This window comes from Lepeophtheirus salmonis, chromosome 1 (assembly GCF_016086655.4).
Source record: "Lepeophtheirus salmonis chromosome 1, UVic_Lsal_1.4, whole genome shotgun sequence".
Lineage (NCBI taxonomy): Eukaryota > Metazoa > Arthropoda > Copepoda > Siphonostomatoida > Caligidae > Lepeophtheirus > Lepeophtheirus salmonis.
The window spans coordinates 53,467,452-53,483,791 of record NC_052131.2 but is presented as its reverse complement, the minus strand read 5'-3'; the positions used below and the strand labels follow the sequence as shown (position 1 = coordinate 53,483,791).

At 34.6% G+C, this 16,340-nt stretch overlaps 2 protein-coding genes across 5 annotated transcripts in view; both read right to left on the bottom strand.

Annotated features, from left to right (window-relative positions):
* Positions 1–3,095: 3,095 nt before the first annotated feature.
* Asator (tau-tubulin kinase asator) lies at positions 3,096–9,656 on the bottom strand. Its single transcript, XM_040727476.2, is given in 3 exon segments — positions 3,096–7,625; positions 7,628–8,801; positions 8,866–9,656. Coding segments are annotated over 3 exon segments (4,692 nt in total). The 5' UTR covers positions 9,476–9,656; the 3' UTR covers positions 3,096–4,717.
* Positions 9,657–9,784: 128 nt separating this feature from the next.
* The window catches only part of LOC121132036 (ras association domain-containing protein 1), a 30,968-nt gene continuing 24,412 nt past the window's right edge, over positions 9,785–16,340 (bottom strand). For 2 of the 4 annotated variants that reach the window (XM_040727473.2, XM_071894104.1), the window contains exon 2: positions 9,785–12,958. In XM_040727473.2, coding sequence (XP_040583407.1) covers positions 11,281–12,870 — 1,590 coding nt within the window. In that variant the 5' untranslated portion in view covers positions 12,871–12,958 and the 3' untranslated portion in view covers positions 9,785–11,280. Of the gene's footprint in view, positions 12,959–13,015; positions 13,220–16,340 lie in introns of those variants that run through there. The other 2 variants (XM_040727472.2, XM_040727474.2) reach the window with 2 other exon arrangements.

Sequence of the window (16,340 nt, the reverse complement as noted above, 5' to 3'; positions counted from 1 at the left end):
TTTTGTAACTAATGGTCTATACTTTAATTTATCGAAAAATGAATTAATTTCAATGACTCAACCTTGATTAATTTTGAAATTAGTCTTCAAATTTCAATGGACCACCTGGTAATGACAACAGCTGTGGAAAATAAATAAGCTGACTCAGATTATCTAAAAGGAAAAGCCGTTCCTGCCTTCTAGGATATAGTTTGGACACCTCTGACCATGAGTGGATTAGTTAATAATAAGGATATTTAATGATTAACAAAGCAATGCAATGCGTCACTTGTATTTCATTTTGTAAAATAAAGCTGGATGTCTGCATGTATAAATTTTAAGACAGAAAGATGTCGATAGCGAGCGAGAGAGGGCTGCAGAAGAAAACCTTCCACAGCTTCCTCAAAATATTCTCCTCACCATTCTAAATATGGAGTAAATTATAATAATTATTTTCTATGAAATCATTTTGAAGTACAACAATATACAAGTCCTTAATTAATATACTATAATTATATAATAACATTATTTCATTTTCATAATAATATAATAAGAAAAGAAGCGGCTGTAATCATGGTTATTAATGTAATGTAATGAGAGTAACTAATTAATTAAATGATATTATTATTATTTATTTAAATATATATAAGTATTACAATGGGGGATTTCCGAAAGGAATTTCGATGTACTCATGACTTGTTATTACTTTTACAAAATCACAGAAAACATTTTTATTTGTATAATTATCAAAATATTAGAATATGCAGCTCTCCCGTTAACACGAGAATAATCTGGAATAATGTTATTAAAAATGAGCCTCCGCGATTAACTTTGACTTATGAATCAAATGTTTTATTAATATATTATTTCGATAAATCCTACACATTTCATTTATAGAAAAAAATATGCCTTTGCCTAAAACTGACTTTTTAGAACTAGGGCTAATTATAATTACATATAATGGATCTATGAGCAAATTCTATAAATGAAAACAGGGTTTATTTTTCTCTCTAAAGAATTTTATGAGCATACACAATGCTAAAAATCAATCTTTGTCAAATAAATGAAATACCTATAAGAACGATTTTTTTCGATGGACAGCAATTGTTTACTAAACGTTGGTGATATTAAAATCCCATTGCTTAATAGAATTAACTAATATAGTTAATATACTAATACTATATTGACCAATCAGATTCATGTTCTAATTTACGTCATAATAGTTATGTGACATTTTTTATATTATATCAGTTCTAAGAGGATGAGGGGAATAGCTTTTGAATCTCAATCATTGACCCCAAACATAAAAAGTGTCCAATTTTTTTATAATAAGCAAATAATGTCATCGACAAATAAATAATGACATCGGTATTAATGTTTAGACAATACAGAAAGTGCTATAGATCGAAAAGTTTTGTACGTTATATTTCTTCGTTTCACTCCTATTTGACAAGGTATTACTAGAAATCAAAAAACCCAATTCTAATATCAATTAAAACAAAAGTTATTAGTTTATAAATTTGAGAATAAATAGGGAGGAAAAATACTTCAGGAATACTTTCATAATGATGGAATTTGTACCCCAAAAAAAATGCACAGCACTTTTTCAAATAATAATAATTTATTGGATGAAATAAAATGATTTGTCATGTTCTAGCTGAATGTAATTATAATTTGGGAGAAATTAGCATTAATTTATTTAAAAATCTATGGAATACATTTTTACAATATCAATTGTAGTTTCTCATGCTATTGCAATGTTGATCTGATTCTACTTTTTTTAAAAGGAATTTTTTGTGATAAAAAATTTAAATGTATAATTTGAAAAACGCTATATTTTGGCATAAAAGACTTTTTTTAATTTTGCTGCCCTGCAGATACGTTTCACCAGTCTTTTTCTAAATTATTGCCGTCCCATATTTTATTTTTTACCACAAAAATGATCCTCTGGCCAAAACAAGAAAACTCAGACGAAAATGTTATTAGTCCCTTGATAATTATAGATTAATATAAAAAGCAATTAATAATATCTTGTCCACCATAGGGTAATACGATTTCGTGGGAGAGGATAATAAAAAAATAAGGACTAGAAATCTTAATTTGTGACACAATATGTAAATGTTTGAAATTTTATATAGTTCAAAGATCATCTCCAATCTTCTTTTTCTACTAATATGACAAATTTCAGTATGTTTATCGTGAGAGAATGTTACTCGTACAATGAAAGGTTTAAAATAAAGCTAATTAAATGTTTAATACCAAAATGTAGTCCGCTTTTTGCAATAGAAAATATGTATCATTTCAAGGGCCTTTTAGTAAAAATATTAGGTTAAGTTAAAAGTTTAGAGCGTTTTTTGCTAGACCTCTTTTTTGAGCTATATCTTACAATTAGTAATGAGTATCAAAAAAAGCTTAAAGGTTAAGCACATACTTAAAAAAAAGTTAATTTACTGTTTTGTGTTTGGTGAAGCCAGTCGTGTATTACAGGATTCCAAAGTTGAAATAAAAAAAAGAGAAAATTCAAATCATTCTTCAGTATCACTACGACCAAAGTGAAAATGGGGAGCCGGGAGCAAATAAAATAATAATAATAGTATTGTTTATACAGTATCGAATACAACAGAAAAGCGGTGGTTCCAACAATTCCATTCTGGTAATATGGACGTCGAAAATGTCGATCAAATAATGGAAATCGTCGAGTTGGACCGGCATGTGAGCATTTATTATATTGCCCAGGAACTGAAAATTAGTCAGAACACCGTTTTAAACCATCTAAATTGGATAATCCTTACTTTGTTAATCCTATTATCAAAATAAAGCGAAAAAACGCTCAGAACTTTTTACCTCAACTATTAATTATTTGATTACATGCAAAAAAAAAAAAGAAAAAAAAAGTAGTTTGTCACGTAACAGCTAGGCGTATTATCCACAGAACCAATTACCCGGACTATTCTTCTGTGTATAACTATTATATAAGCCAAATAAAATAATTTATTCCCAGCCTCATCCTCGTTAATTTAAGTAAATGAAAATATAACTTAATCAAATTATCATTTCGGATTGAGAGACTTAAAAAGCATTAAAACAAATTGAAAAAATAAACACAACCATTATAATTAATTAATTATTCATCTATAATTATCAGTGAAGAAAGTATAACATTAACAACCTTTTCATATAATGAGATTACTGATTTGTTTAGTTGGGTAGTTTGTTTTTTATTTTATTTTCAAAATTCCATTACGACTGGTTCAGAAAAAATTGGAATGTGTTTCGAAAATAACCTATTCAAAATTTCCGTTTTCTACGATTTAAGTAGCACATCTTTTCAAAGTTTGAAAGGAGACAAAAGTTATCTACTTTCGTCAATAAAGATTAAAATACAGCAAAAAATTTAAATATGTTTTATAGGTTAAAATTTAATGCAAAATAACTGAAATGTCTTTCTTAGTATCTATATTGAGTAAGTAAAGAGTTTTTGCCTTTTTTTCATAATTTGATCGAGATGTACGATTAAAGATAACCTGGTAGGAGAATGCAATTTTGATAGGTCAACTAAATTTTTTGGGGAAAAAATTTCAAATATTCAATTTCCTAGTACAAAGAAAAAAATCCTTAATTTGGGGAGGGCTATAGCCTCCCAGCCCACCCCCTTTAGATTATTTTCCTACCATATGACAACTTTTCCTCACTAGCCGTAATTGAAATTCGAAAAAAGTTGTTAACCAAACCGCTCCATTGCTTAGACTAAGTCCAGTCCAGTCAGTTTTCGGCACGACTGTACGTAGCGGATATGTTGTGTACAAATTACAATTTATACGTCTCAATGCATTATTTAATTAGTAAATCCATCATTGTTAGAATTAATAAATATACATTGATACTTGGGTATTTACTATGTATATACGATTATTCTATCACTGTGGACAGATATAATATATATTAATGAGTAATGTTCAGACAAAACAGTCAAACTATACACTATTAATAATATATAGACCATCCAAGGAATGTTTTGGGATAATTGCATGATCCTCATTAGCTTGTACACAACATAGCCAAGGGTTACAGAAGTTGAAATTTCCTAACAATAATAAATAGTCTGATGTCAGACACACATTGTACATAGTATATTAATATCAATTCGGAAGACCAATGACTATAAATATGTAATATTAAGAATTGGCCTTTTACAATTAGAGGGGGTGGTAGCGAAGTAGGGGTTATGCTATTATTTATAATATAAATAAAGTATAATTAACAATTTGCTTATGTATGTATGTTCAGATATATACGAATATAATATATAATTAATTATGCATTGCACCTAATTCCGTATTAATGTATAGTTATATACATTAATAATTACAAATGACAAGATTTTTATGTATATAATAATAATTGAGGACCGATGATAATAAGGTATTATAAAAAACAGAAACAAAAATTAATTGATTATATGTAATAGAATAAGTATTTGATAAATATGCAGGGGTTGACTAAAATGAAAGGAGTTAAATAACTAATTATTTAAAATAATAATAATAAGAAACCAAAAAAATGTGTGAGCTAATAATTTGAAATTATCGTATTTTTAATGAGGAGAAGGAGAAAGAGGAGATGTTGGTGGGTGATAATGGTATACTGAGAGAGAGAGAGCAGAAAAGAGAGGACGACAGTATTGTAATATTATTCTTATTATTGTAAGATTTAATGACTAAATCAATGATAATTATGATTACTCCGGCTGATAACGTCTAAGCCTAGCACTCACTTCCCCTACAGGAGGAGGATATCCGGGAGGTGGATGTGGCGTCTTTTCGTTGTTTCCTCCCCCCATAGCCGCCGAGGCAGAAGAGGAAGGAGAGAGTACATAGCCAGAGTAATAGGAAGTGTAGCTATTCATTCGAGGATTGGTGTTATAAGTCCTTGGAGGAGGTGGTGGAGAGGCATCTATGACGAAGCGACAAGGCTCATACTCACACATTGAAACACGAGAACGGGAGCGTGAGCGAGGTCCACGAGACGTGGTGCTAGGTGGTGTCATGTTTGCGATTTCCGTGCTGGATACAGGACGACTCCTTCGTCCTGCATATGTGGCGTAGTCAACGACGTCTTGATAATCATAGCTCCTCCGTCTCCATCGAGGACTACCTCCTCCGTCGTTATCTGAGTAGGTGGAGTAGCGTTTGTAGTATCCGTATTCCTCATGCGGAGAGGGGTTGTGCTGCCCATATTGTTGTTGCTGCTGACTAGAATTATTAAGGGCACTGTTTCCTGACTGTCTTTGATGCTGGATTTGACCTCCGCTGTAAGGGGTGTGCTGTTGTGGGTGACTGCTATGACCAGAGCCACCGTGCTGCGGTGTGCCAGTTGAGTAGTAGGCGTTTGAAGCAGCGTTTGTGGACGAGGGGGACGTGGAATTGTTGGGATAGGGAACTCCGCGATCAGAAAATCGATCTGATAAGTAGGAGTAGTATATTTCAGAATGATTGGGCTTACGGACTGGGAGTGGAATACGCGAGGATCTATTCGCTTCGTTCAAAGCATATTGCTGGGCATCCATCTTAGATGAAGGAGATATTTTATTCCGGTGATTATGGTGGTGATGATGATGGTGATGGTTATGTCCGTGCCGGTCACTCGAAGATGAAGAAATAGGGAAGGATTTGCAGCTCCCTTGAGAGCGATCCAATAGATTCTCTTCACTACGACTTCGAAGCTCCTTCACAGTTGTATTTGCATCATTTAACATGTTGGTTTTAGATTTCGAAGAGGACTTCTTCTTTTGATGGTGATGATGGTGAATCCCGGATGAAGAGCTAGATGAACTATTACTGGACTTTTTGTGATGATGTGAGAGCGTTGAAGATGATGTTGTAGTTGCAGCCGTCATCGTTGTTGGAGTAGGGCCATTTCCACTAGAGAAAAGAGTTTGAAAGGCTGATGAGAGTTCGTCGAGACTTATTCTTCGTGCGGATTTTTCGGTTCCCTTGTTATTATTATCCGAAGAAGAAGGAGAAGGATGTTTGTTATTCCGAGGACGGCGTTTTTTTTCATCCGCTGAAATAGATTCGCTACTTTCATCTCTTTTTGATAAATAATTATCTTCTTTGTTGTTAATAGATCTATCCCCTGATCCCGAAGTTGAGCGCTTCATTCGATGATGTGGTGTGTGGCGGCTGTGATGATTATGACTTTGAGGATGCTGGCCAGAAGACGTTCGTCGACTATTAGTACTTCCACCACTACTACCACCATTCATTTCATTACAACAATTGGATTCAAAATAGACAGATCGCTCAGTTGAACTGCGAGTTGAGCTTTTTGTCCTTGGAGGAGGAACTGGAGGAGATTCTTTTGATAATTGCCGACGTCGCGTTCTCCCCGTATAATAACGATGTATTGAAGGATTACTATTATTGTCATAGTCATTGTTCTCAACGGGCTCTTCAACTTCGATATCCTCCTCTGTTTCTTCGACTTCAACCTCCTCTGTTTCTTCAACTTCCACCTCCTCTTCCACGACTTCTTCCTCTTCTTCGACAACCTCTTCTTCTTCAGCCTCAAACATTTCTTCTTCATCCTCTTCAAGGACAACGACTTCCTCATGCTCCCCTTTTTCATCCCCGTGACCACCTTCATCTCCTTCTTCTTCTTCCTCCTCCTCCTCCTCCTCAATATCTTCCTCTTCTTCTTCATCACCAAGTAGTTCCGTCTGAAAAATCTTATTCACTTTTGACGAATGTTCCAATGACTCTTCGCCCAGGAATCTTCGTATGAGAGGAATACGTATCTCTTGAGACGTTTCACATCTTTGTTTTATATCGATATAGCGAGTCTCACCACCATTTAATTGAATAGGAAATCTTTTGTCTCCTTTGTCAACGTTGAATGATGCGGATTTGCGAAGAATTGCGTGATCCATACAAGTTTCCTCTGGTGGTACCTGTGGTTGTTGCACTTTTTGTTTAAATACTTTACTGCCTTTTACTATAATTGAATGGGGATCTTCATTACTAGTAGAGGATATATTGTTATTTGTATTATTGGAGGTACTGTTGGTAGCAGCCAATTGAGGATTGGATACCGTTCGTGGCACGAAATAAAGATGGAATCCTTCATTGTTTTTATTATGGTTGCTACTACTATTATTATTAAATCCCGGAGGAGGATCCTCAATGACAGTACTAGACTGACGGCTTTTATTAAAGAGAGGACGAACAGTCTTCCTACTTCCATCATCATAATCTTTTTCTTCCAGACCCTGGTCCTCATCTTCTACCTCCTGTTTACTCATCCCTCCAGATTGATCTTGCTTATTAGAAAATGTGGACTCAGTCTTAACCTCAGGAGTAATATCAAGAATCAAGGGTGAAACTGCCGTCGACTTAGACATTTGTCTTAAAAAACAATTTGAGACAGATGTCGAATGCTGAAGAGGAGAGAATCGAGTAATTATATTATTGTTATTCGTAGGTGGGATGGGTGGAGGAGCGAATTGTGGCGGCGGAGGGGGGGTGAAATTCATTGGAGGAGGAACCTCTAGATTCCCATCCTTGTTATTTGTTGCTAAATGAAGATGATGACCACCTGCTCCAGGTGGAATCGAAGGTGCTGAGGCTGAATGTTGAAGAGGATTTATATTGAAGTCAGGGGGTGGGGGAGGTGGAGTCGCGTTTGGAGGCGGGGGATTAATTTTGGACTTATTTGAAGGGTTGGTTGAGTGGAGTATGCCTCATTCATATTCTTTGTGTTTCTTTTTTTACCTAATAGACCCGCTGCATCAGAGGCACTACAGTCATTCTGTCCCTCAAAAGGATTATCATATTCATCCTCAGAATCAAACATGACTATATTAAGAGTTTTGTAGCTTCCAGCTACTGCAGCAGTGCTCTTAACATCTTCATCCATGACAGCCACTTCGGTTATTGAAGTATCATTGGTTTGGACAGGTCCAGTGGGCTGAGAGTATTTGCAAGATGATTTAGGAGCGACTTTACGGCGAACGTCGAAAACATTATTTAATCCACTCTCTTCAACTCCGCATCCTCTTTCTCCTTTGAGCACCCGTACTTTGGACTTCTTGGGAGAAGTCTTTTTAGAATCACAAGCTTTGAGGTTCGAGGGATTTGCAGCAACTTGGGCGGGACTATTAGCTATGACTGCATGTTCTTTCGTAACTTCTGGAGCTTCTTGAACATTACCTCCGCTCCCGACACCAACACCACCCACCTGGGATGGCTTGAGTTCTTGTGCTTTTTTATTAGTATCTACAGGATCAAGATTCTCTTGATTATCGTTATTTTCTTTAGAGACTGAATGAGAATTGTTGTTTGTATGAGGGACAGGGAGATTCACACACACTTCAGGAGGAGCTACTGGTGTTTGAGGTGTGGAGTGGGGTTGTTGCTTCACAGTTGCAGGAGTTGGTTGAGTTCCTTGATTATTTTTCTCAACAGCTCCAGTTCCAACACTTGGTGTGGAAGTTTTATTACCATGGATGCTTTGCTCTTCGTGTAGTTCCGCAGGAGTTTTTTCCCAATCGAATAAATCCGACTCTTTGACTCCTCGTCGCTTCATTGTACGCTCAAAGAGACCCAGAAGCATGGGATAGTCTGGTTTGTCTGCATATTCTAAGCTCTGTAAATGTTCTAGAAACTGTCGAAAGTCCATAGGGAGATGTTTTAACAGCCTATAGTGATCGTATCTTTCCTTCATAATCCCAACCTGCTCTTTGTCTTTAATTTTCCTCCAAGGGAGCTGGCCATTTGCAAATTCTACCATCATGTAGAATAAGGACCATAAATCATCGTGTCGACCTAAGGAAATGAAATATGCACATATAATATTAAGAAATAAATTAATATCAAGTACTTTCATTACCCATTTCTTTGTTCTTATGAGCATTCACCGAGGCATATCGTACAGTCCCTCGAAAACCAGCAGCTCCTCTCGGAGGTCTAACTTCTCCAGCAGCATTGGTGTATTGCCTTGCTAACCCAAAATCCAGCATAAAAATTTGTCTCAACGTGCTAAGAGAGCGTCCAACAGCGAAATTGGAAGGTTTAATATCACGATGAAGAAACCCCACGTCATGTATAGCTTCAATCCCTTTTAATATCTGATACCCAAGTCGTAGAGTCGTAGATAGAGAGAAGGCTCCTCGTGGCTGAGCTCGCCGTAGCTCAGCCAAATTCTTACTCTGCAATTGCATCACAACATAATTGAAACGATCATTTCTTCCACAGCCAATAAAGCGACAAACATGCTCTCGTCCCTGCAACTTTTTAAGTACAGCAACTTCCATTTTAAGGACTTGCTTTAACTGCTTTGCAGACTCTAGTTTGAGGGCAACATGTTCCTTTGTTACGAGATCAATACCCGCATAGATTTCACCAAATCCTCCACCTCCAATTTTGCGAATTACTTTCCATCGTTCCTTTACAACGTGTCCAGGTTGAAGTAAATCTTCACTTGAGGGATGGCTCGTCATGATGAATATTTATCAAAGGCTTGAGAACGTCGAATGAATATTACATATATATATATATATATAAGGTATTTATAATATCTTCTAATTATAATTAATTAAATAACTATGTGTTTGTAGAGTGTAAATCTTCTTTTAAAGCAGTAATTGTTTTTGGTGTGATTTGACTAATATATTTATTATTTGTTGTTGGAGAGAGATAAATTAAAAAATAAAATATCTTGATTTTTAAAGTCCTCCTCCATTTGGAAGGGGGTTCAATTAGAGCTTTTCTTCATTTCTTTGGAAACTTGACGCATGACAAGATGCAAGCTAGAAATAAAAAATAAAAACAATCAAACATTGTATATAAGTATAACTCGCTGTTTTAAGAAGTATAAGTATATTTGCAACAAATTTAAGAAAATATATATTTATACTATATATAAATTCAACATGATCAAAAGCAAGAAAAAAACAAACAATACGTTGATAAGTTGACTTCCTTCTAATATATTAGTTATGGCATACATATTATATATAAGTAATTAATTTTGAATTAGGCACAAAAAGCACTTCTTTTCTTTGCCTCGTAAAGGTTTCTAATGGACGGCCTAAAATCATTATAATAATATACTCAAGTGTTGCTTTTTTAAGGCCTGAATACATAAGAGCATTCAGTCTTTAAAAAAAAATAATACATTCACAATGATATGTTTCAATTAATATATAAGATATTTTATCCAAATGGAATTAAGTAGTTGAGAGAATTAATTATTATTGACAAGGAAAGATTAACTATTTGCCCGCTAGGGCAGTTTGTCAACTTTTTCCGAAATTTCTATTACGGCTAATACGGGGAAAGTTGTGTCATTATGGGGTAAGCAAATAACCACTGCATTAGTTGTTTGTCCTATGATATCATCATGCACAGGTTGCACGCATATCTCGACACCAGTTTGCAAAAAGGGGGAAATTATTTATAATGTAAGTAAAGATGGTAATAAATTTGTTATTAGGCATAAAAATCTTTTGATGAAACATTTTCAAACCTAATGCTTTTTCCTTCTAAAGTAACCGTGCTATGGAACAAACGATAGACTAACATGAGGAAATTTTGATAAATATGCAAATAGCTGATATATACATATGCTATTTTTTTACAATCACTCTGAAAGAAATGTTCAAAATTTCCTCAAATTGTTCTCTTTTTTTTATTGCTCCATAGATCGAGATGAGTTCGTAGGTCAATACACTTTAGCAGTCGTCATTTTCATACCACGTGACGAGAACTAGCCTTAATGGAAATTCGAAAAAAAACTTGAGCACTTATTTGACCCACCCAATGCTGGTACTACTCTCTAAAAAATATTGAGCAATTTGGTATATAAATTGACAAGTTACAACCGCCGCAGAATGAGTTATTGTCGTCAGTCTTTCTGAAAGATTCTTAATATATATATAACTACAACTTATAAAAATTTTCTTTTTCATTTTTTTGTCTCTTGAGATCAAATCATTGCTCTCACATTAACTAATGGGTCAACCATGAAAGCTTTATTAATAAAAAATTTCAATTTTTGTATAAGGAAGCCCCTTTGCTCCTTATCTCAAATGTGTTGATTTTTCTTATTTTTTCTGAATAAGTTTGGGATGAAGAGGTTGAAGGCGCGGAGAGATGACTTGTTAATGATCTCCATATCAATTACATCATTATAACACATTTAGGAGATAGTATGAATCACTTGCATTTCACACTCAATCAGTACATAATAAGTAGCTATGAGACAAAAATTTGAAGAAAAAAATAAAAATCTCTGTTATATATTTTATCCCATGTTCTCAACACCACCACCACTGTTCTTCTTCTTCAACAAAAGGCCTTCCATATATTCACGTATGTAATCGTATTTTTCATGAATGGACTTTTTATACCAGGCTTCCTCCCGATCCAGTATGACCAGAAAGTTTTTCAACTCTGGTGATGAAAATGCTTCCCAACAAATCTCTCCAGGATCATTTTCCTGAAGAACAAGACTCCTTTGATCCAGTAGACCATTGGTTGCCCATCTCAGAGTGAGGAGTAAAGGGAGTTCATCCTCTGCAATGTGTCGCATTTTAATCCGACCCAGAGTCTTATTGTTGCACTGTTTATAGTCTTGTGAATATGAGTATCTCTCATAGAGCGCGTATTTATGTGGATTATCTGCGATGCGGAACTTGGCGAGAAGGAATCTTATAACATCTCTCGTAGATGTACTAGAGTTAACATGGATAGCTTTGACAGTGTTTGGCGCTAAATGGAAAGTGGTGAGTGTTCTTTGTTTTTCCATGGACTCGTCCATTCGATAGATAGAAGGAGGTCTCATACCAGCAATGACATTGATTGGACGACGAAGATTCATTGTGACGCGAATAAATCCATTAATTCCATCATCTTCTTCCAGGATAGTCTTTTGGCCAGGTGGGAAAATACTATTATATAACTCTATGGAGGAATGTAGCTCTCCTGGGTGGTTTATGGCTTGACTCAAGGAGTATACAGAGTCTGACTTGATACTTGAGAGAGTATGACTATTCCCTCCTTCCAATTCATCCTCCTCCTCTTCTTCCGGTCCTTCAAATGAAGATTCAATGCTTCCAGCATGTGATACCTTGAGTGTTCCTTCATCCTCTTCAACGGGACTTCTACTCCCTTCTCTTTCATTTTCTTCCTTTCCCTCCTCATCACCCCATAACTCGGAAACATCGGCCAAAGTATCTTCTTCTTTTTCCGCAGTACAATCTATTCGAACCCGTAACGCACATGATTTATGACATGTCATCTCGCATAATGAACATTTAGAGCCCACATTATCGTAAATACCCCAAATAATTTGCCCACAATGATCACACCAAGCTGGATTAGAGGATTGAGAATCAAAAAAGGAGTGGCCTGAGCCTGTTTCTTCTCCAGATAGGGAAGGGAATTCAATTAGCTCAAAGGATTCTCCTCCTTCGCGCCCCTCATCAAAAGAGGAAGAACAACTTCCAGACTCGTCACTTAATGAGTATCGATTCAAGTAACAACTTTCTCGATGGGGATTTGTACTTTTAGTTGTAGCAGAAGAGGACAAAGAGGCAGAAGTGCAGGCGGAGACTTCTGGGGCTGGTCTTCCATGGTGTTGAGGAGGAGGTAGCGACGGAGCTGGACTCGTTGGACTTGAAGGTGTCTTTTTACGAAACTGTCCTAAGAATTGAGAGACACCCCCAGTAAAGAGATTCGAGATGTTGAGATGAATTCCTCCAAAGACACTTGACTCTGGGGCTGTTGGAGCCGTAGGCTCATCCATAAGGCCCCCATCATGATGAGAATGTTGAGGTGGTGGTGCAGAGGATGAAGCCTTTCGCCGTAGGGATGAGGGTAGCGTCTTGTACATACCCGGACCACTAAATGATAAGATGAATGGATTTCATTCGCTCCCTAAAGTATGCCAGATCAAGAAAGTGTCTCTGAGCAGATCCCTCCTGCAATGGAAAAAGATAGTTCAACACTCGAATAATAAATGTTGTCTAAATAATCACTAATGCACGTCTTCAATAACTATCTATGAAGAGTTGGGGGTAAATATTAATACAGACAATATTATATTAGTATAAAATATTACTTATTAGTATAACTGCTACTAGCTATATAATCAGGAGTGAAGAGAAATAGCAGCTGAGAAAATGACAGTAGTCGCAGGAGCTGTATTCTCTCTCTGTCTATGTATCTCTAAATATATATTCTCACTCACTCGTGAATTATAAAAATAAAGTTGGGCGAACACATGAGATATATATTTTTACACTATAAATCGTGTACAAGTTGTAATTTATTTGTCTTAAAATACCCCTTATTTTGATTGCAACATGAGTCATTTGAATGACCAATTATGTATATGTTAATCATTCTGCTTCGAGGTATTTATTAGGTAATGATGATGACTATTGATTAATATAAAGCTGGACATTTGAATCATTTATCTTGTTGGAGTGTGCCACAGATAGAATACGTCGTTTGAATGAGTAATTGTCATCAAAAAGTTCAAAATCCCATCCATTTAATATTAATTAGAGCAGAGAGTGAAGGATGGTGATTTTCATTGCCTCTTTCTTCAATTCACTACCCAATGTCAATAAAAGTATTATTAATAAAAGTTGCAGTCTTATTATTTCAAAAGTTATGTTCGTTATAGGCCAGCCTTGTAAATATAACATAGTCTCTTTCTCCCAGCTCCCAAGTTTATAATAATAATAATATGCTTTCTTGCTGTTCTATGATGATTGAGAAAGTAGAATGTACTTTATTATACAAAAGTACGGTTCTTGTTTCTATTATAATTTAGTTACTATATAAATGTTATATTATATCTAACAGCGTAGGAGACTGGAGGGGGAATGAAGGGGAACTATCAATCATGGGACAATTAATATGGCACATTCGAGCTATATTTTGACTTTTTTTTCTTATAAAAAATCGTCATCAAAGAATGTATTTTGTAAAACAAAGATTATCAAAGGCTTTATTTTGTAAAATAAAGGTCATCAAAGAATGAATTTTGTAAAATAAAGGTCATCAATGAACAAAGTATTTGTAAAATAAAGGAACTCAAAGAATGTAATTTGTAAAAGAAAGGTAATCAAAGACTTTATTTTGTAACATAAAGGTCATCAAATAATATATTTTCTAAAAAAACACTAATATAGACGATAACTCCCAAACGAATCCTTTATCTTATTCTCTGTTTTTCCTGAGGACACTCAAACGTAGCTTCTCAAAACTTATATCAATTCATATATCGTTTTTTCTCCTCAAGAATGAAAAAATAATAATATTTTTTTAAATATTTTGGGATGACTGATGAGTACTTTATTCTTAAGAGCACTCACATGAATCATAAATCACATATTCATAATATACATTAGGATGAAGAAAGTTGCCCTGAAATTAGAAATCCTTGTCAGAATCTGCAGAATCTAATTTTAGTATTGCAGCTAGGTAAGAAAACACAAATACAAAATTTTAGCAAATTTGGTTAACGTTTACCTCTAGCACAATTGCAATTTCTAAGCATGTATGAAGCAAAACTTTTTTCTTTGTGCGTTGTGTTTTACAATAAAATATTTCTATGGACAAAAAAAGATAATAATATTTATAATATTTTTTGTAACTCTCATTCCCATGATTATATGAGATCAATAAGTGATCGCACCTTGACCCTTTATTAAATATAAGAGACATTATTTTATAAAACTTCAGTAAAGAAAATAAAAAAAGGGAAAACCTTTCTTCCTTTTTTTTCTTATTAAAGGTATGTTTACCCGGGTTTGACATTAAGAAATTAAAATTAATAAATAACTCTTTTGCTTAACATTAAAACAAAAATAAAGAACTATTTTGCTTAACATTAAAACAAAAATAAAGAACATTTTAAGAATGATTCTTATGTTGGATTTATGAGGATGAGTATACTAAAATATAGGCACTCATATTTCAGGTAATGAGGAAGTAGTTACTTTATTCTGGGTGTGACGCCAAACTCGCAATTGCTTCCCTGAGTATCAAGGTAACCTCTTAATATCCCAAAATACACTACGGCTCTCAGGTTGCTCAGATGAAGTAGTGGGCCTGAATGCAGTTCAAACTGTACCGCCACCGCATTTCTAATCACCGAGAACCCCATGTAATATGCTAGAATATACCCCTGCCTACGGGTTGTGTATATGAGCTGCTGTTCCCTGAGGGAGGTTAAATTCCACAGCCGCTTCCCTGAGCATCAAAGAACACTTCTAATATCCAAAATGCACCCCAGCCCTCAAGTTGTACAGGGAAATGCTAAAAAATGCTATTTTAAGGACACCATAGCCTTGAAGGTCCCCCAAGAATTGTTGCCAGAACCGTTTCTGGAGCCTTTAAAATCTACATGAAATTTTTTAGGAAAATCTGATTATTAGATTATTTAGAGATTAATTAATTATATGGTTGAAAGGGGCCATATTGTGTCCAAATTAGACTTATAAATCAAATGAAGACTCAAAACAATAGTTAAGGTTCTTGTTTATCCTAATTCATCCCACAAATTAGAATATAAAACCTATATTTGGCCGAAATATATCTATGAAATATTGCATGGCCAATGTCAGAATATAAATTTGATATTTCTCAATTGTATTGATTTTTGTTTAAGACTGTTTTTGTGTTATCTAAGTGATAACAAAATATACATAAAATATCATCCGTCTCACAAAACGACATGGGGCAATGTTTATCTATAGTTATAATTCATTTATGAGAGTAAAAACCTCCCGTGTAACGTATTCTTGATAGATTATGTACACCTAAAAGTTAATATCTATTTATAATATGCCAATGAAGAGGTTAATAATAATGTAAGAACCACGTTTTTTTTATTATGATTAATTAGCTTAAAAATCGTGTTGTGTCGACTCAAACAATAGCACCGAATTGGTTCGGTCCAATGAAAATCATTTTGGTCTCATTTCCAGATGGAAATCTAACACTTTTTTCTAGAAGAATTAATAATTATTATATTATGTCCACTTATCACAATCAGTCATCACACCATACATAAGGGAACTCCTGACGCAATCCGATAAAGGGGGAATTTAAAAGCAATTTTTTTATATAATGTTCGCCAGTCAATATTTATGAGACTATATAAAGCCACTCTCAACAATGTGTGTAATATGTGGCCTGTTAAAACAAAAACAAGTCTGGAGAACATTTTTTTTTTTTTTTTTTTTGTATTTTTGAAATAACAATTGATTAATACATTTCAATTTTTATTACATATCTATTAGTGATAGGGCGATTAATGTTTAATTTGCGATTCCTATTCTTAGGTAT